Here is a 24,753-nt window from a genome sequence, read left to right on the forward strand (position 1 = left end):
CATGAGACCTCGGCGAAGTTCGATAACTAGCCAAATCGGTCCAGGCATTCTGGAGTTTTGACCCTTGAATTATCGAAAAATCGGCCTTTATACTCTTGTCCGCACTCTAAGTCGAACATTTCTCATCCGATCTTCACCAAACTTGAACAAAATGTGTTTGACCATGAGACCTCAGCCAAGTTCGATAACTAGCCAAATCGGTCCAGGCATTTTAGAGTTACGGCCCTTGAATTACCGGAAAAATCTGTCTGTTTACTCTTGTCTGCTCTCTAAGTCGAACATTTCTCATCCGATCTTCACCAAACTTGAACAAAATGTGTTTGGCCATAAGACCTTACCCAAGTTCGATAACTAGCCAAATCCGCCCAGGCACTTTTGATTTATGGCCCTTGAATTACTGATTGGAGCCACTCATCCAGACCATCTAATTGGATCCACTCGTCTAAAACATCTAGAGAAACTAACATTTTTCAAAGGGGCAGTTGTGGGAGACATGCGCTTTTCTCAAAAGCGTCTCTAGTTAAACATTTGTTTTCTGTTAAATTGATTTTGACTAATGAAATTATTTGCTTCTTATTAACATCCTTAACTTTTTGCCGGATATATTTTTTTGCCATTCCTCACCACAAACCCTTTCGGCGGGGGATACCAATTCATCGAATTTTCTTGTTATTTCATGGTTTTATGTTTTTTGTTTGCACATTTCTATTTTTCTTTCAGTGCATTATACTTAGAATAATTAATTTCATATGAATGTGATAATATATATTAACTTATAAACATTTAAGCAAAAGAATGGGTTTACAAAGTATTTAATAACCTGTGATGAACCAGTAGTGTTTATTTGTTTTATGGGTTACTCTTTTCACAGATATCCTGTGCGGAAAGCCACCTCGACAATAGTGGAAGCTGTGAAAAACTTTTTTCGTGAAGTGCAGGACAGCACAGTGACAGATATATACTTATGTGATATGAAGTTAAATACAGTTGAAGCATTCAACGCCTCACTCAGCAGTGAATTTGGTGCAACAAATTTCCAGAAATATGTTCTTAAGCAGAATGAAAGGCCACGTCCAGCCGCAAGAACGTCTGCTTCATGTAAGAATATTTTCAAAAGAATGCGTTTCAAATCGACTGTACAGGTCTCACTGTATTCATAAAATATACATCGTTTTCTTAAATTTCAATTTCAGACTGTTTTGCAGATTTCCATGTGTGAAACAATGTTTAGGGTAAAGGGGCCTCCGTGGCCGAGTGGTTAACGTCGCCGACTTCAAACCACTTGCCCCCTTACTGATTCACTCGGGGCGTTGAAATCTTCATGTGAGGAAGCCATCCAGCTGGCTTACGGAAGGTCAGTGGTTCTACCTAGGTGCCCACTTGTGATGAAATAATGCACGAAGGAGCACCTCGGGTCTTCCTCCACCATCAAAGCTGGAAAGTCGCCATATGACCTATAATTGTGTCGGTGCAACGTTAAACCTACCAAAAAATGTTTAGGATATATTTAATTTCATTTCAATTTGTTTAGGTTGCAGATATTAAGATGCAAACTTTGTGTGCATTTTTCTTCTTGAACATCTCATTATACAGGAGAAATCAGTTTTAAAGAAGCCTGTTATAAGATTGTTAAGACCACAGGTTATATTAAGGAAATTGCTGCGTACAAAATATAGCTTTCAGTGAGTAAAACCATAGACCACAGAAATAAGTAACATTGAGGAATATTACCATACTCCTGAAAACAATATATACATAAAATCTTGTCTACATAAAGTTTTATCAGTAACAAATTAAATTGTTGCTGCTTATTGGCAGTAGAAATATTTACTATTAAGATTTGATTAAGATATTTAAAACATATTAATGTGTATACTTGCTGAAGCATGATTAAACATTTACAGATGATGATGACTATGACGATAATCCTTACGATATACGACCAATGGACACTGACGAGGAGGAAGATGACGACTACTACTCTAGCTCTAGTGCCATGGCCCCTCCTAGAGGTTTTTGAAATTGTTTATTGGTTTGATAGAGATATATTTCATTTGTTCAACAGAATTTCGTTGATAAGCTTGCTGATTATCACCAGTATTGGTTTGTGTTAAGAAAGGATCTTTTCCACTTGAGTAGTTGTTGTTCTATTGCCCTTGAAGTTTAAATGTTTTGAACAATGAACAAGTGATAGATTTTGTAAGTACAACAAAAAGTGAAGGCTAAATAAGAGAAACTGTTTAAAAAGGAAGCTGCGAGTATAGCGAAGGTGTATAGTCTGACAGCTGTAATTAATTTTAAACAATTTTGCAGTGACATCTTTTCCAGGAAGAGTACGTTTATTCTGTTTTCATGTCGGTCGCTAGTCATTTTTAGCTCGACTATTCGAAGAATAAGTAGAGCTATCCTACTCACCACGGCGTCACGCCTTGGTTAAGTTTTTCGTACCAGTCCACATTTTGACAAAGTCTTTTGAGATAAAGCTTTGAAACTTTCAACTCTTGTTTACCATCATCATGGCCAGTTATAGGCAAGAGCACATAACTCCATCAAGGATTTTGGCTGAATTATGGCCCCTTTTGACTTAGAAATCATGGTTAAGTTTTTCGTACCAGTTCATATTTTGACAAAATCTTTTAAGATAAAGCTTTGAAACTTTCAACACTTGTTTACCATCACCATGGCCAGTTATAGGCAAGAGTACATAACTCCATCAGGGATTTTAGCTGAATTATGGCCCCTTTCGACTTAGAAATCTTGGTTAAGTTTTTCGTACCAGTTCATATTTAGGCAAAGTCTTTTAAGATAAAGCTTTGAAACTTTCAACACTTGTTAACCATCACCATGGCCAGTTATAGGCAAGAGTATGTAACTCCATCAGGGATTTTGGCTGAATTATGGCCCCTTTCGACTTAGAAATCTTGGTTAAGTTTTTCGTACCAGTTCATATTTAGACAAAGTCTTTTGAGATAAAGCTTTGAAACTTTCAACACTTTTTTACCATCACCATGGCCAGTTATAGGCAAGAGTATGTAACTCCATCAGGGATTTTGGCTGAAATATGGCCCCTTTCGACTTAGAAATCTTGGTTAAGTTTTTCGTACCAGTTCATATTTAGACAAAGTCTTTTGAGATAAAGCTTTGAAACTTTCAACACTTGTTTACCATCACCATGTCCAGTTATAGGCAAGAGCACATAACTCCATCAAGGATTTTGGCTGAATTATGGCCCCTTTTGACTTAGAAATCTGGGTTAATATTTCGTACCAGTTCATATTTTGACAAAGTCTTTTGAGATAAAGCTTTGAAACTTTCAACACCTGTTTACCATCACCATGTCCAGTTACAGGCAAGAGTACATAACTCCATCAAGTATTTTGGCGGAATTATGGCCCCTTTTGACTTAGAAATCTTGGTTAAGTTTTTCGTACCAGTTCATATTTTTTGTAAAGTGTTTGACATATGGCTTTGAAACTTTTATGACTTGTTTGGTATAATAGTCTCTATCTGTAGGAAAGAGAACATAACTCTGTCATCTATTTTGGCTGAGTTATGGCCCTTTTTGGACTTTGAAATTGGTTCTGTTTTCATACAAGTCCATGTTTTGTCAAAACTATTTGACATATCGAGGGTTCAACGCAATAAGGGCGTATCTACATATAATAATCATATGTAGATACGCCCTTATTGCGTTGAACCCTCGATATGGCTTTTAAACTTTGAACACTTGTTTATCATTATGATTTCCATCTGTAGGCAAGAGTACATAACTATTTTGGCTGAATTATGGCCCTTTTTGGACTTTGAAATTGGCTCATATATTGCCATTTAGTGCAAGACTTATCGAAATCAAAGTAATACACGAACATTGTTTGTCTAATATATTTATTTCTTTTGTCTGAATATCCGTGGAAATATTTTGACCCCATTCTTCAATCAATTCTTCGAATAGTCGAGCGCGCTGTCATCAGACAGCTCTTGTTCATTGATATGTCAGTCAGCCATTTAGTGTCAGATGAATAATTGGGGAAGGCTTGGACCTGTGACAGTCGGTCGCTGTAGGATGATCATCTTATGATCAGTAGTGTTTTTCAGTCAGCAGGTCAAGGGTCATTGTCACAGTGACCTTGCTTCTAAGAACGCCACTTTTTAGTACCTGAAAAAATATTTGACCTATAGCAATACAATTGCTTATAACTAACTTTCATACATGTCTATTGCATCCAAGGACATAATTCTAGCTTATATTTTGTCAAAATTATACCCCCTTTTTAACTTAGAATTCTAGGTTTTGCATGTAAGCAGCTTTTTTCAGAAAATGCTTTGCCAGATGCTTTCATACTCCACATGCCTTCACAAAAGGACAAGTTACATAACTCTAGTTTTTGTATTGTTAAAATTATGCCTCTTTTTAATTTCAGTTTAAAGTTTTGCGTATAATAAGGTTTGCTTTGCCAAATGCTTTCAAACTTAATACATATCTTTGGCATCATAAGATGACATCTAACGACAAGTTACATCTAGGTTTTAATTATGTCCCCTTTTAACTTGAATATCATGTTACAATTTTGCATGTAAGCTGGGTATCCTAAGATCACAAGCCAAGTTACATAGCTCTAGCTATAATTATAAGGCCTATCAAAAGGGAGGTATCATGTTATACCCTCGGTTTCTGTCCGTCTGTCTGTCTTGTCTGTTCGTCTATTAGCAATTTCGTGTCCGCTTTATTACTCTTTAACCCCTCGAAGGATTTCAAAGAAACTTGGCACAAATGTTCACCACATTGAGATGACATGCAGAGCGCATGTTCTGGATGACTCGCTTCAAGGTCAAGGTCGCAAGGTCAAAGGCCATATGAGTGTCTGCTCTGTAACTCTTGACCCTCTTGAAGGATTTCAAAGAAACTTGACATAAACGTTCACCATATTGAGACAACGTGCAGAGTGCATGTTCTGGATGTCTCCCTTCAAAGTCAAGGTCGTATTTAGGGGTCAATAGTAATGAGTGTGTTTTTGTGTCCACTCTGTAGCTCATAAAGTGCTTGAAGGATTGTAAAGAAACTTGGCACAAAGTTTCACCACATTGAGAATGCATGTTCTGGATGTCGAGCTGCAAGGTGAAGTTCACACTAAGGAGTCAAAGGTAATACCTTTGGGCGTATATGGCTCCACATTGCGAAGCCCTTGTTAAGTCAAACTTATGCTCCATTTTAACTTAGGTTAAAAGTTTGCATAGAAGCAGGTTTCTCTGAAGCTACCTGATCAGATGTTCTTAAAACTACATGCATGTCTCTTGCATCATGAGGTGACTTAATGGGACTAGTTCCATCATTCTAGTTTACGTATTTTGTTCAAGTTATGCCCTCTTTTTACGTAGATTTTTAGCTAGACTGTTTTAAAGTTTTGAAATAGTAGAGCTATTGTTGTCACCCCTTCGTTGCTGTTCATCTTACAAAAGTTTTGCATGTAAGCAGGTTTCTCTAAAACTACTAACCCTTATACTTTCAAACTTCACATGTTATGTATTTGACATCATGAGATTACATTATGGGACATGAAACATAACTCCAGCTTTATTTTGTTAAAATTATGCCCCATTTTGACTTACACATTTTATAACAACTTTGCATGTAAACATGTTTCTCAAAAAGTACTTTATAGAAAATTTTGATAGTCTTTGTATGTAAGCTAGTGTTAGGTGGAAAGGTTTCAGATAGTCGAGAGACCAGTCATTAGATAGCTTCTGTTCTTCACTTTTGTAGGAAGACAACCACCTCCTTTACCAAAGGGTAGACCTATCAAGCGAAATGACAGCGGTGCAAGTATAGGAAATATTGATGTTTCTGTTGTGAAAGGGGAAATTGCTCGACAAAAAGTAAATACTTATGTCATACAGACTTTTAAGCAGTATTAGATTATCAGATTGTGTTCTGAAGTATGTTCATATTATAATATCAGTGTTTGGAATGACGAGCCTTTTAATATTTGCAATAATTATGATCTTAAACATGTTTTTAGCTCACCTGGGCACGAAGTGCTCAAAGGTGAGCTTTTGTGATCGCCCTGAGTCCGTCGTCCGTCGTCGTCCGTTCGTCCGTCTGTCGGCGTCGGCGTCGTCAACAATTTGACTGTTAACACTCTAGAGGTCACAATTTTGGCCCAATCTTAATGAAACTTGTTCAGAATGTTACTCTTGATAATATCTTGGACGAGTACGATATTGGGTCATCAGGGGTCAAAAACTAGGTCACTAGTTCAAATCAAAGGAAAAGCTTGTTAACACTCTAGAGGTCACAATTTTGTCCCAATCTTAATGAAACTTGGTCTGAATGTTATCCTCAATAAAATCTTGGACGAGTTCGATATTGGGTTATCTGGGGTCAAAAACTAGGTCACCAGGTCAAATCAAAGGAAAAGCTTGTTAACACTCTTAGACTAGATATCACAATTTTGGCCTAATCTTACTGAAACTTGGTCAGAATGTTATCCTCAATAAAATCTTGGACGAGTTAACACTCTAGAGGTCTCAATTTTGGCCCAATCTTAATGAAACTTGGTCAATAAAATCTTAAAGGAGTTTGATATTGGGTTATCTGGGGTCAAAAACTAGGTCACCAGGTCAAATCAAAGAAAAAGCTTGTTAACTCTCAAGAGGCCCTATTTTTGGCCCAATCTTAATGAAACTTGGTCAGAATGTTACCCTCAATAAAATCTTGGACGAGTTCGATATTGGGTCATTTGGGGTCAAAAACTAGGTCACTAGGTCAAATCAAAAGAAAAGCTTCTTAAAACTGTAGTTTTTTGACTGTATCTTCATGAAACTTGGGAAGAATGTTAATCTTGATGATCTCAAGGTCCAATTTGAATCTGGGTCATGTAGGATCCAAAACTAGGTCACCAGGTCAAATCGAAGGAAAAGCTAGTCAACACTGTAGAGGCCACATTTATGATCATATCTTAATGAAACTTTACCAGAATGTTAATCTTGAAGATCTTTAGGTCGAGATTTAATCTGGGTCAGGTGGGTTTAAGAACTAGGTCACCAAGTTAAATCAAAAGAAAAGCTTGTTAACACCATAGAGGCCACATTTATGACTTATCTTCATGAAACTTAGTCAGAATGTGAACGTTGATCATCTTTAGGTCGAGTTCAAATCTGGGTCATGTGGGGTGAAAAACTAGGTTACCAGATCAAATCAAAGGAAAAGCTAGTTAACACTCTAGAGGCCACAATTATGATCGTATCATAATGCAACTTGGTCAGTATGTTAATCTCGAGGATCTTTAGGGCCAGATCAAATCTGGGTCAGATGGGGTCAAAAGCTAGGTCACCAAGTCAAATCAAAGAAAAAACTTGTTAACACCTTAGAGGCCACATTTCAGACTGTATCCTTATGAAACTTAGTCAGAATGTGAACGTTGATCATCTTTAGGTCAAGTACGTATCTGGGTCAAATGGGGTCAAAATCTAGGTCACCAGATCAAATCAAAGGAAAAGCTAGTTAACACTGTAGAGGCCACATTTATGACCATATGTTTATGAAACTTGGTCAGAATGTTAAACTTGATGATCTATAGGTCACATTCAAATCTGGGTCATATGGGGTCAAAAACTAGGTCTCTAGGTGAAATCAAATGAAAAGCTTGTTAACACTCTAGAGGCCACATTTATGACTATATCTTCGTGAAGCTTAGTCAGAATGTAAATCTTGTTGATCTTTAGGTCTAGCTTGAATCTGGGTCATGTCGGGTCAAAAAAGCTAGGTCACCGGGTCAGTTCAAAGGAAAGGCTTCTGTACACTGTAGAGGCCACATTTTTGATGTATCTTCATGAAACTTGGTCATAATGTTAATCTTGATGATCATAAGGTCCAGTTTGAATCTTGGTCATGTAGGATCAAAACTAGATCACCAGGTCAAATCAAAGGAAAAGCTAGTTAACACTGTAGAGGCCACATTTATGTTCATATCTCAATGAAACTTGGTCAGAATGTTAATCTTGAGGATCTTTAGGTCAAGAGTAAATCTGGGTCAGGTGGGGTCAAAAACTAGGTCACCAGGTCAGAAAGGAAAAGCTTGTTAACACCATAGAGGCCACATTTATGACTGTATCTTAATGAAACTTAGTCAGAATGTGGACGTTGATCATATTTAGGTCAATTTCTAATCCGGGTCATGTAGGGTCTAAAGCTAGGGCACCAGGTCAGATCAATGGAGAAGCTAGTTAACACTGTAGAGGCAACATTTATGATCATATCTTAATGAAACTTGGTGATCTATATGTCACATTCAATTCTGGGTCAGATGGGTTCAAAAACTAGGTCACTAGGTTAAGTCAAAGGAAAAGCTTGTTAACACTCTAGAGGCCACATTTATGACTATATCTTCATGAAACTTAGTCAGAATGTTAATCTTGTTGATCTTTAGGTCAAGTTCGAATCTTGGTCATGTGGGGTCAAAAACTAGGTAACTAGGTGAAATCAAATGAAAAGCTTGTTAACACTCTAGAGGCCACATTTATGACTATATCTTAATGAAACTTGGTCAGAATGTTAATCTTGATGATCTTTAGGTGAATAGGTCAGGTGAGCGATACAGGGCCTTCATGGCCCTCTTGTAGATAGTTTTTAAGTTCTGCATAAAATGTAATGTCTTTTAATGACTTTGACCTCAAACATATTAATATATGTCTCCTTGTACTTCCTTTTGCAAAACATTTTTGGAGAGGGTGGGGGTGTTGTTGCAGCAACACAAGTGATAAAGTGATTTTATTGATACATGTAGTTGCTTTTGCTATGGTAAGACAGCTTTGGATTTTAGCTCATGTTTATTGTTGAAAATTATTTTTTCTATATGTGTGTGATCATTTATAACAATGGGAAGTACAAGTTTGAATCAACAATTGATATAATTACTCATATTAGAATTATTGTGATAAAAGTGCGCTGGTTCTAGTGCACCAGATTAATTCTGTTGATGATAAAAACAATTTCAAATTCTGTACATTATAGTAGATGCACCTTGTATCTTTCTTCCAAATATTATGACTCACCAGTGTTCTTATGAAAACCTGCCTTTTATTATAGTTCTGTACTTAATTTATTGACTTAATAAGAATCAACAATTCCAACATGCATCATAGTTAATTTTTAGCTCACCTGAGCACGAAGTGCTCAAAGGTGAGCTTTAGCGATCACCCTGTGTCGTCGTCCGTCCGTCCGTCCGTCGTCAACAATTTGACTGTTAACACTCTAGAGGTCACATTTTTGGCCCAATTTTAATGAAACTTGGTCAGAATGTTTCCCCTTAATAAAATCTTGGACGAGTTCGATATCGGGTCATCTGGGGTCAAAAACTAGGTCAATAGGTCAAATCAAAGGAAAAGCTTGTTAACACTCTAGAGGTCACAATTTTGGCCCAATCTTAATGAAACTTGGTCAGAATGTTACCCTCAATAAAATCTTGCACTAGTTCGATATTGGGTCATCTGGGATCAGAAACTAGGTCACCAGGTCAAATCAAAGGAAAAGCTTGTTAACACTCTAGAGGTCACAACTTTGGCCCAATCTTAATGAAACTTGGTCAGAATGTTACCCGTACTAAAATCTTGGACGAGTTCGATATTAGGTCATCTGGGTTCAAAAACAAAGTCACCAGGTCAAATCAAAGGAAAAGCTTGTTAGCATTCTAGAGGTCGCATTTATGACTGTATCTTCATGAAACTTGGTCAGAATATTAATATTGATGATCTTAAAGTCCACTTTGAATCTAGGTCATGTAGATCAAAAACTAGGTCACCCAGTCAAATCAAAGGAAAAGATAGTTTACACTGTAGAGGCCACATTTATGACCAAATCTTAATGAAACTTGGTCAAAATATTAATCTTGATGATCTATAGCTCAAGTTGAAATCTGGGTTAGGTTGGATCAAAAAGTAGGTCACCAGGTCAAATCAAAGGAAAAGCTTGTTAACACCCTAGAGGCCATATTTATGACTGTGTTTCATGAAACGTTGTCAAAATGTTAAACTTGATGATCTTTAGGACAAGTTGGAATCTGGGTCATGTCGGGTCAAAAACTTAGTCACCAGGTCAGATCAAAGGAAAAGCTAGTTAACATTTTAGAGGCCACATTTATGACCATATCTTAATGAAACTTGGTCAGAATGTTAATCTTGATGATCTTTAGGTCAAGTTTAAATCTGGGCAAGGTGGGGTCAAAAACTAGGTCACTAGGTCATATCAAAGGAAAAGCTTGTTAACACTCTAGAGGCCACATTTATGACTGTGTCTTCATGAAACTTAGTCAGAATATTAAACTTGATGATCTCTAGGTAAACTTCGAATCTAGCTTTTCCTTTGATCTGACCTGGTGACCTAGTTTCTGACCCTAGCTGACCCAGATTTGAACTTGAACTAAAGATCATCAAGATTAATATTCTGAAAAAGTTTCAATAATATAAGGTCATAAATTAGGCCTCTAAAGTTATTACTAACTTTTCCTTCGATTTGACCTGGTGACCTAGTTTTTGACCCTACCTGACCCAGATTCGACCTTGCCCTAAAGATCATCAAGACTAACATTTTGACCAAGTTTAATAAAGATACAGTCATAAATGTCGCCTCTACGGTGTTAACAAGCTTTTCCTTTTATTTGACCTGGTGACCTAGTTTTTGACCCCACATGACCCAATATCGAACTCTTCCTAGATTTTATTGAGGGTAACATTCTGACCAAGTGTCATTAAGATTGGGTCAAAACTGTGACCTCTAGAGTGTTAACAACCTTTTCCTTTGATTTGACCTGGTGACCTGGTTTTTAGCCCAAGATGCCACATTTATGACCATATCTCAATGAAACTTTGTCAGAATGTTTATCTTGAAGATCTTTAGTTGAAATTTCAATCTGGGTCAGATGGGTTAAAAAACTAGGTCACCAGGTCAAATAAAATGTAAAGCTTGTCAACCCTCTTAGAGATCTAATTTCAAGTTTGAAACGCATGGGAATTGATCAGAATGTTTGTCTGGATGACCTCTAGGACAAGAGCAGATCTGGGTCATGTAGGATCAGAAACTAGGTCAACAGGTCAAATCAAATGTAAAGCTTGTTAACAATCTAGAAGTCAAATTTATGACTGTATCTTAATGAAACTTGGTCAGAATGTTAATCTTGATGATCCTTAGGCGATGTGGGGTCATTAACTAGGTCACCAGGTCAAATCAAAGGAAAACTAGTGAACACTAGAGACCACATTTATGACATATCTTTATGAAACTTGGTCAGAATGTTCATCTTAATGATCTTAAGGTTAAGTTCCAATCTGGGTCAGATGGGGTCAAAAACTTAGTCACCAGGTCAGATCAAAGGAAAAGCTAGTTAACATTTTAGAGGCCACATTTATGATCATATCTTAATGAAACTTGGTCAAAATGTTAATCTTGATGATCTTTAGGTCAAGTTTAAATCTGGGCCAGGTGGGGTCAAAAACTAGGTCACTAGGTCATATCAAAGGAAAAGTTTGTTAACACTCTAGAGGCCACATTTATGACTGTGTCTTCATGAAACTTAGTCAGAATATTAAACTTGATGATCTCTAGGTAAACTTCGAATCTAGCTTTTCCTTTGATCTGACCTGGTGACCTAGTTTCTGACCCTAGCTGACCCAGATTTGAACTTGAACTAAAGATCATCAAGATTAATATTCTGAAAAAGTTTCAATAATATAAGGTCATAAATTAGGCCTCTAAAGTTATTACTAACTTTTCCTTCGATTTGACCTGGTGACCTAGTTTTTTGACCCTACCTGACCCAGATTCGACCTTGCCCTAAAGATCATCAAGACTAACATTTTGACCAAGATTAATAAAGATACAGTCATAAATGTCGCCTCTACGGTGTTAACAAGCTTTTCCTTTTATTTGACCTGGTGACCTAGTTTTTGACCCCACATGACCCAATATCGAACTCTTCCTAGATTTTATTGAGGGTAACATTCTGACCAAGTGTCATTAAGATTGGGTCAAAACTGTGACCTCTAGAGTGTTAACAACCTTTTCCTTTGATTTGACCTGGTGACCTGGTTTTTAGCCCAAGATGCCACATTTATGACCATATCTCAATGAAACTTTGTCAGAATGTTTATCTTGAAGATCTTTAGTTGGAATTTCAATCTGGGTCAGATGGGTTAAAAAACTAGGTCACCAGGTCAAATAAAATGTAAAGCTTGTCAACCCTCTTAGAGATCTAATTTCAAGTTTGAAACGCATGGGAATTGATCAGAATGTTTGTCTGGATGACCTCTAGGACAAGAGCAGATCTGGGTCATGTAGGATCAGAAACTAGGTCAACAGGTCAAATCAAATGTAAAGCTTGTTAACAATCTAGAGGTCAAATTTATGACTGTATCTTAATGAAACTTGGTCAGAATGTTAATCTTGATGATCCTTAGGCGAAGTTGGAATCTGGGTAATGTGGGGTCATTAACTAGGTCACCAGGTCAAATGAAAGGAAAACTAGTGAACACTAGAGACCACATTTATGACATATCTTTATGAAACTTGGTCAGAATGTTCATCTTAATGATCTTAAGGTTAAGTTCCAATCTGGTCAGATGGGGTCAAAACCTAGGTCACCAGGTCAAATTAAAAGTAAAGCTTGTTAACAGTCTAGAAGCCACATTTATGACTGTATCTTCATGGAACTTGGTCAGAATGGTAATCTTTATGATCTTAAGGTTAAGTTCGAATCTGGGTCATGTGGGGTCAAAAACTAGTTCACTAGGTCAAATTAAAGGAAAAAAAGTTTAAACTCCAGAGGCCACGTTCATGACCATATCTTAATTGAACTTGGTCAGAATGCTAATCTTGATGATCTTTAGGTCAATAGGTCAGGTGAGCGATACAGGGCCTTCATGGCCCTCTTGTTTGAAAAAAGTAAGGTTGTGGTTTTTGCTTCTATGAACAAATGGTTGCCATTTGTTTTGAAACTCTTTAACAATTATTTTTTATCTTTGTTTATTCATTTAGGTTGATGTGATAGTTAACACTACTGCTAAAAATCTTGACTTAAAGAATGGAGCTGTTTCAGCCTCGTTACTGAAAACAGGTGGAGTAGAACTTCAGCAAGAAGTATCAGGCAAATATCCAAATGGCATAAAAGATGGTGAGATAGCTATAACATCTGGGCAGAATCTTAAGTGTGATGTTGTTATCCATAGTTCAATGACAAATTGGGATGGAAGCAAAGATACATCATGTAAACAGGTATGTCTTGTGTACTTTCTTACATTTTAACAATAATCAATATGCCTCCCTCCGAAGAAGGAGGGGTATATTGTTTTGCAGATGTCGGTCGGTCGGTCGGTATATAGACCAATCTGTTTCCGGATGATAACTCAAGAACGCTTGGGCTTAGGATCATGAAAGTTGATAGGATGGTTGGCAATAACGAGCCGATGACCCATTTTGATTTTGAGATCATTAGGTCAAAGATCAAGGTCACAGTGGCTCAGAACAGTTAAATTGGTTCGGGATGATAACTCAAGAACGCTTGGGCCTAGGATCATAAAAGTTGATGGGGTGGTTGATCATGTCAAGCAGATGACCCCTGTTGATTTTGAGATCAGTAGATTAAAGGTCTAGGTCACAGTGACCCAGAACAGTTAACAGTTCCCAGATGATAACTCAAGAACGCATGGGCCTAGGATCATGAAAGTTGATGGGGTGTTTGATCATGAACAGCAAATGACCCCTATTGATTTTGAGATAAGTAGGTTAAAGGTCACTATGACCCAGAACAGTTAAACAGTTTCCGGATGATAACTCAAGAACGCTTTGGCCTAGGATCATGGAAGTTGACAGGGAGGTTGGTCCCTATCGATTTTGAGGTCTGTAGGCTAAAGGTCAATGTCACAGTGACCCAGAACAGTTAATCGGTTTCTGGATGATAACTCAAGACTGCATGGGCCTAGGGTCATGAAAGTTTATACGGAGGTTGGTCATGACCAGGAAATGACCCCTATTGATTTGAGGTCAGAAGGTCAAAGGTCAAGGTCACAGTGACCAGGAACTGCTAAACGGTGTCCGGATGATAACTTGAGAATGCTTGGGCCTAGTATCACAGAATATAATGGAGGTTGATCGTGACCAGCAGGGTTTTTATTGATTTTGAGGTCAATAGGTCAAAAAGGTCACTGACCAAGAACAGTAGAACTTTTGTGCACAGTGACCAAATAATTTCTGTTCCTTGTGCTACTGAATGCATCTGGGAGGGGTGGGGGGGGGGGGAGCATTTCGTGTTCTACAAGCGCTTGTTATTACTGATTTGTAATTAACAGTTTTCTTAGCACCGGAGAACAAGTTGATGATAGAAAAAATGAAAACTTTATATTGAAAATAAATGGTCAGAAAGATGGAGATAGTGATATTCAACAACAAAAGTCGATAATCTAATAATGCATGATGCACAGCAGGCATTTACAGTCTAACCTACATTAGTGGTCACCTGTGTTTTCATGCCTCTGCAGTGCAGTATTACCTTTATTAGTGGTATAATGAATGTATCTTGCATCTGCTCACAAATTTCTTACAGTTTAACCTGCATTAGAGGTCACCTGTATTTTCATGCCTCTGCAGTCTTACCTGCATTAGTGATGACCTGTATAAGACACGCCTCTGCTCACAAGTTTCTTGCAGTTTAACCTGCATTAGTGGTCACCTGTATATTGCATGCCTTTGCAGTCTTACCTGCATTAAATGTCGCCAGTATGTGCATGTCTTTGCAGTCTTACCTGCATTAGTGGGCCCATGCGTGTAGCGTTTTACATTTTTCTTTCTGTAAATCTGCATTAATTTACAGGTCACTGTATACGGCATGCCTTGACTGTCTTCGCTGCATTAGTGTTTACCTTTATTTGTATGCCTTTGCAATCTTATATGCATTAGAAGTCATCTGAACATGCATGCCTCTGCAACTTTATCTGCATTAGGAGTCCCATATATTTGCATGCCTCTGCAATCTTACCTGCATTAGTGGTCACCTGTATTTGCGTGTCACTGCAGTCTTAGCTGCATTAGTGGTCACCTGTATGTAGCATTGTAGCATGCCTCTGCAGTCCTACCTGTATTAGTGGTCCCATGTATAAAGCGGGCCGCTGGTTACAAGTTTCTTACAATCTAATCTGCATTAGAGGTCACCTCTATATGGCATTATTTGAAATCTTACCTGCATTAGTGGTCACCTGTATTTGCGTGCCACTGCGTTCTCACCTGCATTGGTGTTCCCATGTATATGGCATACCTCTGCAGATAGCTCAGTAGTTAGAGCGTTGGTCTACGGATCTCGGGGTCGTGAGTTTGATCCTCGGCGGGGCGTATGTTCACTGTGAATATTATAATAAATTTTGATAAACGACATTGTGTCTGAAATCATAGTCCTCCACCTCTGATTCATGTGGGGAAGTTGGCAGTTATTTGCGGAGAACAGGTTTGTACTGGTACAAAATCGAGGAACACAGGTTAGGTTAATTGCCAACCGTGACATGACTGAAATCTGTTGAAAAACGGCGTTAAACCCAAAACAAACAAACAAACAAACAAACCTCTGCAGATTTACCTGCAATAGTGGTCGGTTGGATATAGCTTGCCTCTGCTCACAATTTTTTTTTTGCGCCAAATCTGAGTTAGTGGTAACCATCTATATATGGCATGTCTGTGCTCATAAGTTTTTAACAATCTAAATTGCATTAGTGTTTACAGGTATGCAACGTGCTTCTGCTCACAACAGTCTCTTTTAGACTAAACAGCATCAGTAGTCACCTGTATGTAGCATACCTTTGCAGTCTAACCTGTATTAGAAGTCACCTGGAGGGTTGCAGCTTACCTTGAAAAGTCAGGGAAAAGTGTTTTTTGTGCCCCCCATGAGTGGCGGGGGCATATAGATTTGGTCTTGTCCGTGCGTGCCTGTGTGCATCCGTGTGTCCGTGCGTCTGTGCGTCTGTCCGAAGTTCGTGACGCGTCTATCTCAAAAAGTATTTGATATAAATTGATGAAACCTTGCATGAGTTTTTACCATGATATGAACTTGCGCACCTCCTATTTTCCGTCTGACTCCGACCCCTATTTCTAGAGTAATGGCCCCTGAAATGCACATTTTCACCTTGTGACACGCCTAGCTCAAAAAGTATTTGATATAGATTCATGAAACCTTACATGAGTCTAAATCATGATGTGAACATGCGCACCTCCTATTATTTCATCTTGGTCCAGAGTTATGGCCCCTGAAATAGTCAAAAATGCACATCTCCTTGTGACGCGCCTTACTCAAAAAGTATTACATATAAATTGATTAAACCTTGCACGAGTCTTTATCATGATATGAACTTGCGCAGCTGTGACCTACCTTGCACACTTGGCATTCTTCTTGAAAATCTTAGTGCTTATTACAGAGGTATGGCCCTTGAAATAACCAACGTGATCACCCTTCGTCCGTCCATCCATCGTCTGTCCGTCATCTTTCCACAATTTCTTGTGAACACGATAGAGACCACATTTTGCAAGCAATTTTGATCAAACTTGTACAAAACTTGTATTGGCATGATTATCTATTTTGACCTTGTCTGCACAATAGCAGCATTATTTATGATTAGATTTTTACCAAACTTGCACACAACTTGTATCACCATAAGATCTTGGTTCCTTTCTTGAACTGGCCAGATTCCCAGATTCCGGTATGGGTTCCAGAGTTATGGCCCCTGAAAGGGCCAGAATTAGCTTTTTAGCTCACCTGTCACAAAGTGACAAGGTGAGCTTTTGTGATCGCGCGGTGTCCGTCGTCCGTCGTCCGTCCGTAAACTTTTGCTTGTGACCACTCTAGAGGTCACATTTTTCATGGGATCTTTATGAAAATTGGTCAGAATGTTCATCTTGATGATATCTAGGTCAAGTTCGAAACTGGGTCACGTGCCATTAAAAACTAGGTCAGTAGGTCTAAAAATAGAAAAACCTTGTGACCTCTCTAGAGGCCATATATTTCACAAGATCTTCATGAAAATTGCTCAGAATGTTCACCTTGATGATATCTAGGTCAAGTTTGAAACTTGGTCACGTGCCGTAAAAAACTAGGTCAGTAGGTCTAAAAATAGAAAAACCTTGTGACCTCTCTAGAGGCCATATATTTCACAAGATCTTCATGAAAATTAGTCAGAACATTCACCTTGATGATATCTAGGTCAAGTTCGAAACTGGATCACGTGCCATCAAAAACTAGGTCAGTAGGTCTAAAAATAGAAAACCTTGTGACCTCTCTAGAGGCCATATTTTTCATGGATCTTCATGAAAATTGATCAGAACATTCACCATGATGATATCTAGATCAAGTTCGAAACTGGGTCACGTGCCGTCAAAAACTAGGTCAGTAGGTCAAATAATAGAAAAACCTTGTGACCTCTCTAAAGGCCATATTTTTCATGGGATCTGTATGAAAGTTGGTCTGAATGTTCATCTTGATGATATCTAGGTCAAGTTTGAAACTGGGTCAAGTCCGGTCAAAAACTAGGTCAGTAGGTTTAAAAATAGAAAAAGTTTGTGACCTCTCTAGAGGCCATATATTTCATGAGATCTTCATGAAAATTGGTCAGAATGTTAACCTTGATGATATCTAGGTCAAGTTCGAAAGTGGGTCACGTGCCTTCAAAAACAAGGTCAGTAGGTCAAATAATAGAAAAACCTTGTGATCTCTCTAGAGGCCATATTTTTCATGGGATCTGTATGAAAGTTGGTCTGAATGTTCGTCTTGATGATATCTAGGTCAAGTTCGAAAGTGGGTCACGTGCCGTCAAAAACTAGGTCAGTAGGTCAGATAATGGAAAAACTTTGTGACCTCTCTAAAGGCCATATTTTTCATGGGATCTGTATGAAAATTGTTCTGAATGTTCATCTTGATGATATCTAGGTCAAGTTCGAAACAGGGTCATGTGCGGTCAAAAACTAGGTCAGTAGGTCTAAAAATAGAAAAACCTTGTGACCACTCTAGAGGCCATACTTGTGAATGGATCTCCATAAAAATTGGTCGGAATGTTCACCTTGATGATATCTAGATCAAGTTTGAAACTGGGTCACGTGCCTTAACAAACTAGGTCAGTAGGTCAAATATTAAAAAAACCTTGTGACCTCTCTAGAGGCCATACTTTTCATGGGATCTGTATGAAAGTTGGTCTGAATGTTCATCTTGATGATATCTAGGTCGAGTTTGAAACTGGGTCAACTGCGGTCAAAAACTAGGTCAGTAGGTCTAAAATTATTAAAATCTTTTGACCTCTCTAGAGGCCATATTTTTCAATGGATCTTCATAAAAATTGATCTGAATGTTCACCTTGATGATATCTAGGTCAGTTTCGAAACTGGGTCATGTGCGGTCAAAAACTAGGCCAGTAGGTATAAAGATAGAAAAACATTGTGACCTGTCTAGAGGCCATTTTTTTCATGAGATCTTCATGAAAATAGTGAGAATGTTCACCTTGATGATATCTAGATAAAGGTCAAAACAGGGTCACGTACCTTCGAAAACTAGGTCAATAGGTCAAATAATAGAAAAACCTTATGACCTCTCTAGAGACCATATTTTTCAATGGATCTTCATGAAAATTGGTCAGAATTTTTATCTTGATAATATCTAGGTCAAGTTCAAAACTGGGTCACATGAGCTGAAAAACTAGGTCACTATGTCAAATAATAGAAAAAACGACGTCATACTCAAAACTGGGTCATGTGGGAAGAGGTGAGCGATTCAGGACCATCATGGTCCTCTTGTTTGACCTTGTCTGCACAATAGCAGCTTCATTTATGATTTCATTTTAACCAGACTTGCACACAACTTGTATCACCATAAGATCTTTTTTTCCTTTCTTGAACTGGCCAGATTCCATTATGGGTTCCAGAGTGATGGCCCCTGAAAGTGCCAGAATTAGCTATTTTGACCTTGTCTGCAAAACAGCAGCTTCATTTATGATTTGAATTTAATCAAACTTGCAAAAAACTTGTGTCACCATAAGATCTTGGTCCCTTTCTTGAACCGGCCAGATCCCGTAATGGGTTCCAGAGTTATGGCCCCTGAAAGGACCAAAATTAGCTATTTTGACCTTGTCTGCACAATAGCAGCTTCATTTATGATTTGATTTTAACCAAACTTGCACACAACTTGTATAACCACAAGATCTTGGTTCCTTTCTTGAACTGGTCAGATTCTTTAATGGGTTCCAGAGTTATGGCCCTGATAGGGCCATAATTAGCTTTCTGACCTTGTCTGCACAATAGCAGCTTCATTTATGATTTGAATTTAATCAAATTGGCACAAAACTTGTGTCACCATATGATCTCGCTTCCTTTCTTGAACCGGCCAGATCCCGTAATGGGTTCCAGAGTTATGGCCCCTGAAAGGACCAAATTTAGCTATTTTGACCTTGTCTGCACAATAGCAGCTTCATTTATTATTTGATTTTAACCAAACTTGCACACAACTTGTATAACCACAAGATCTCGGATCCTTTCTTGAACCGGCCAGATTCCATCATGGGTTCCAGAGCTATGGCCCCTGATAGTGCCAGAATTGGCTCTTTTGACATTATCTGCACAATAGCAGCTTCATTTATGATTTGAATTTAATCAAACTTGCACAAATTTTGTGTCACCATAAGATCTTGGTTTCTTTCTTGAAGCGGCCAGATCCCATAATGGGTTTCAGAGTTATCGGCCCTGTAAGTGCCAGAGTTAACTATTTTGACCTTGTCTGCACAATAGCAGCTTCATTTATGATTTGATTTTAACCAAACTTGCACACAACTTGTATCACCATAAGATCTCGATACCTTTTTATATTCCCGAAGGGACGTATTATGTTATCGCCTCGGTGTCCGTCTGTCTGTCTGTCGGTTGGTTAGCAATTTCCCTTCCGCTCTGTAACTCTTGAACCCCTTGAAGGATTTGAAAGAAACCTGACACAAATGTTCACCTCATTGAAACGACGTGCAGAGCGCATGTTTCGGATGGCTCACTTCCAGGTCAAGGTCACATATAGGGGTCAAAGGTCATATTACTTTCTTTTGTGTGTATATTGTTCTGTATTTGCGTTGCATTGCGGTGCTCTTGTTTTTATTTTACAGATTCTTCTTTTGTTCAATTACAAATAATTATTTAGCTCACCTGTCACATAGGTGACATGAGTTCCAGAGAAATGGCCCCTGAAAGGGCCAAAATTAGCTATTTTGACCTTGTCTGCACAATAGCAGCTTTATTTTCCGATTTGATTTTGACCAATTTTGCACACAACTTGTATCACCATACGATCTTGGTTCCTTTCTTGAACTGCTGAGATTCCATTATGGGTTCCAGAGTTATGGCCCCTTCTAGGTCCAAAATTTGCTATTTTGGCTTTTGCAGCCATATAGAGTCTTCATTAATGGTTTGATTCGATACAAACTTGCAAAATATCTTCAACAACAATAAATCTTGGATTCCATGACGAATCTGTCAGATCCAATCGTAGGTTCCAGAATTATTTTATATCTGATTACCTCCCCTGATTGTAATCAATTGGATTTATATTAGTAAGTAATTATAGGACTTATTTGAAGTTTCATTATTGTCATTAGTTTGACTGAGACAATCAGGGTAGATAACTATGGACTGATTTTATGTAAAATCACCTCCCTTTATTTCAAATTAAAATGGGTATATCTCCGTAACTAATGAAGATACTAATCTGAAATTTCATTTATGTCAACAGATGGACTAAAATCAGTGAAGATACATATTGACTGAATTTATGACAAATTACCTCCCTTTATTTTTTATCTAAATGAATACACCTTTGCAGCTTCTAATGAGATTGGTTTGAAATGTTATTTATGTCTTCTTTCATATGAGATAACTCTTGATTGAACATTTATTAATATGAATACTTTACTAATATATTGTTGTTTAAGCTTGTACTCTGTATCTTCTACATGCATATACCAATGCATGATTACTTCCCTTGACTTTAATAAAAATGGATTTATCTCTGTGAATATTTATAGAACTCATTTGAAATTTCATTATTGTCTTTAGTTGGACTGAGGCAATCTGGGTAGATAGCTATGGACTGATTTTATGTCAAATTACCTCCCTTTGTTTCAAATTTGAATTGGTGTGTTTCAGTAACCAATGAAGATACTGATTTGAAATGTCATTTGTGCCATCAGATGGACTCGGACAATCAGGGTAGATAACATTTGACTGAATTTTTGAAACTAGGTCAACTCTGGTCAAAAACTAGGTCAGTAGGTCTAAAATTAGAAAAACCTTGTGACCTCTCTAGAGGCCATACTTTTCAATGGATCATCATGACAATTGGTCAGAATCTTCATCTTGATGATATCTAGGTCAAATTCGAAACTGGGTCACATGCCTTCAATAACTAGGTCAGTAGGTCAAATAATAAAAGACCTTGTGACCTCTAGAGGCCATATTTTTCAATGGATCTTCATGAAAATTGGTCAGAATTTTTATCTTGATGATATCTAGGTCAGGTTCAAAACTGGGTCACATGAGCTCAAGAACTAGGTCACTATGTCAAATAATAGAAAAAACGACGTCAGGTGACCATCATGGTCCTCTTGTAAATGTTATTTAAGTCTTCCAGGGTAAGGAATAGTCATGTTAGTACAAAAATGCAGCATTTGAGCCTAGGACGCTCAAACTTGGTATGGAAATCGGCCCTGACTAGGTCAAGAGGGACTGTTACAAGAAAATGTTGATCCTGATGATATTTAATGTGCATGCCTATGTGCTCTATGTCAAAACATGATTATATCATTTTGAGCAATGGTACTCAGATGAGCGACACAGGGCCATCATGGCCCTCTTGATTTTAGCTCAGGTGAGTTTTTGTGATCGCTCTATGTCCGGCGTCTGTCGTCTGGCGTCTGTCGTCTGTCGTCTGTCTGTCAACATTTAGCTTGTGTATGCGATAGAGGCTGTATTTTTCAACTGATCTTCATGAAATTTTGTCAGAATGATTACCTTGATGAAATCTAGGCCAAGTTTGAGAATGGGTCATCTGGGGTCAAAAACTAGGTCACTAGGTCAAATTAAAGAAAAACCTTGTGTATGCGATAGAGGCTGTATTTTTCAACTATGTTCATGAATTTTGGTCAGAATGATTACATTGATGAAATCTAGGCCAGATTCGAAAATTGGTCATCTGGGGTCAAAAACTAGGTCACTAGGTCAAATCCAAGAAAAACCTTGTGTATGTGTTTTCAACGTATCTTCATGAAATTTTGTAAGAATGATTGCCTTGATGAAATCTAGGCATAGTTCGAAAATGGGTTATCTGGAGTCAAAAACTAGGTCACTAGGTCAGATCAAAGCAAAACCTTGTGTATGTGATAGAGGCTGTATTTTTCAGTTGATCTTCATGAGCTTAGTCAGAATGATCGCTTTGATGAAATCTAGGACAAGTTTGAAAATCGGTCATCTAGGATAAAAAACTAGGTCACTAGGTCAAATCAAAGAAAAACCTTGTGTATGCGATAGAGGTTGTATTTTTCAATTGATTTTCATGAAATCTTGTCAGAATAAGTGCCTTGATGAAATCTAGGTCGAGTTTGAATATGGGTCATCTTGGGTCAAAAATAGGTCACTAGGTCGAAATCAAAGAAAAATCTTGTGTATGTGATAGAGACTGTATTGTTCAATTGATCTTCATTAAATTTGGTCGGAATGATTGCCTTGGTGAAATCTAGGTCAAGTTAGAATATGGGTCATCTGGGATCAAAAACTAGGTTACTAGGTCAAATCAAAGAAAAAACCTTGCGTTTGCGATAGAGGCTGTAATTTTCAATTGATCTTCATAAGGTTGTGCCAGAATGACTGCCTTGAAAAAATCTAGGTCGAGTTTGAATATGGGTCAGCTGCGATGAAAAACTAGGTCACTAGGTCAAATCAAAGAAAAACCTTGTGTATGCAATAGAGACTGTATTTTTCAATTGGTCTTCATGAAATGTGGTCAGAATGATTGCCTTATTAAATCTAGGTTTAGTTTGAATATGGGTCATCTGGGGTCAGAAAGTAGGTCACTAGGTCAAATCAAAGAAAAACCTTGTGTATGCGATAGAGACTGTATTTTTCAATTGATCTTCGTGCCCGCCCGCTTAGCTCAATAGGTAAGAGCGTTGGTCTACGGATCTCGGGGTCGCCAGTTCGATCCTCGGGCGGGGCTAATGTTCTCCGTGACTATTTGATAAACGGCATTGTGTCTGATATCATTAGTCCTCCACCTCTGATTCATGTGGGGAAGTTGGCAGTTACTTGCGGAGAACAGGTTTGTACTGGTACAGAATCCAGGAACACTGGTTAGATTGACTGCCCGCCGCAAAATGACTGAAATACTGTTGAAAAACGGCGTTAAACCCAAAACAAAAACAAATCAATTTATCTTCGTGAAATTTATTCAGAATGATTGCCTTGATAAAATCTAGGTCAAGTTCGAATATGGGTCATCTTGGGTCAAAAACTAGGTCACTAGCTTATATCTAAGAAAATACTTGTTTAAACTCAAGAGACCACAGTTTTGGTCCAATCTTGATGAAAATTGGCCAGAATATTTGTTTCCATGAAATCACTAGGTCAAACATGTTTACACTGTTATGGTGTGTTTCTCAGGTGAGCGAACTAGGGCCATCTTAGCCCTCTTGTTAATTACTTCCCGTTTATGTTACTATAAATAGCTGATTTAGTAACTTTTTAGCTCACCTGAGCCAAAGGCTCATGGTGAGCTTTTGTGACTGCTGAATGTCCGTCGATGGTCGTGGGTCGTGCGTCCGTCAACAATTTCTAAAAAAATCTTCTTCTTGAAAACCACTGGGCAGAATTACACCAAACTTCACAGGAGTGATTCTTGTGTGGTCCCCTTTCAAAATTGTTCAAAGAATTGAATTCAATGCAGAACTCTGGTTGCCATGGCAACCGAAAGGAAAATCTTCTTGTCCAAAACCGCAAGGTGTAGAGCCTTGATATTTGGCATGTGATATCATCTTATGGTCTTCTATGAAGATTGTTCAAATTGTGCCCCTGGGATGAAAAAGGCCCCTCCCCGGGGATCAGAAGTTTTACATAGACTTATATAGGAAAAAACTTTAAAAATCTTCTTGTCTAAAACAACAAGACCTAGGCCTTTGATATTTGGTATGTAGCATTGCCTTGTGGTCATCTCCCAAAATTGTTCAAATTATAACCCTGGGTTGAAAAGAGGCCCTGCCCCGGGTGTTTTTCAAGTTTTACATAGACTTATAAAGGAAAAAACTTTAAAAATCTTCTTGCCTTAAACTGCAATGCCTAGGCTTTTGATATTTGGTATGTTACATTGCCTTGTGCTCTACCAAAATTGTTCAAATTATGCCCCTGGTGGAAAAAGAGGCCAAGCCCAGGAGGTCCCAAATTTAACATAGACTTATATAAGGAGAACAAATTCTTTTTGTCTGAAAGTTCAAGGGCTAGGCCTTTGATATTTGATATGTAGCATTGCCTAGAGGATTTCTAACAAGATTGTTCGAATTATGTCCCTGGTGTGAAAAGGGGCCCCGCCCTGGGGTCACTTGTTTTTTGAGTTATATACATGTAGGAATAAATACTTAAAAAGATAATATAATATATTTCCAAGACTGTTTAATTATAATTACCCGATGACCACAAGCGATTAGGAGTCACTTGACTGTGAC

At 38.0% G+C, this 24,753-nt stretch overlaps 1 protein-coding gene across 1 annotated transcript in view; it reads left to right on the forward strand.

The window, feature by feature from the left end:
- Positions 1–788: 788 nt before the first annotated feature.
- LOC128552462 (protein mono-ADP-ribosyltransferase PARP14-like) overlaps positions 789–24,753 on the forward strand; it is a gene marked incomplete at both ends in the record, with an annotated part of 31,016 nt that continues 7,051 nt past the window's right edge. The window contains 4 exons of the mRNA XM_053533501.1: positions 789–1,098; positions 1,905–2,012; positions 5,762–5,874; positions 13,025–13,261. Coding sequence (XP_053389476.1) covers positions 789–1,098; positions 1,905–2,012; positions 5,762–5,874; positions 13,025–13,261 — 768 coding nt within the window. The remainder of the gene's footprint in view (positions 1,099–1,904; positions 2,013–5,761; positions 5,875–13,024; positions 13,262–24,753) is intronic.

Source organism: Mercenaria mercenaria, unplaced genomic scaffold (assembly GCF_021730395.1).
Source record: "Mercenaria mercenaria strain notata unplaced genomic scaffold, MADL_Memer_1 contig_2821, whole genome shotgun sequence".
Lineage (NCBI taxonomy): Eukaryota > Metazoa > Mollusca > Bivalvia > Venerida > Veneridae > Mercenaria > Mercenaria mercenaria.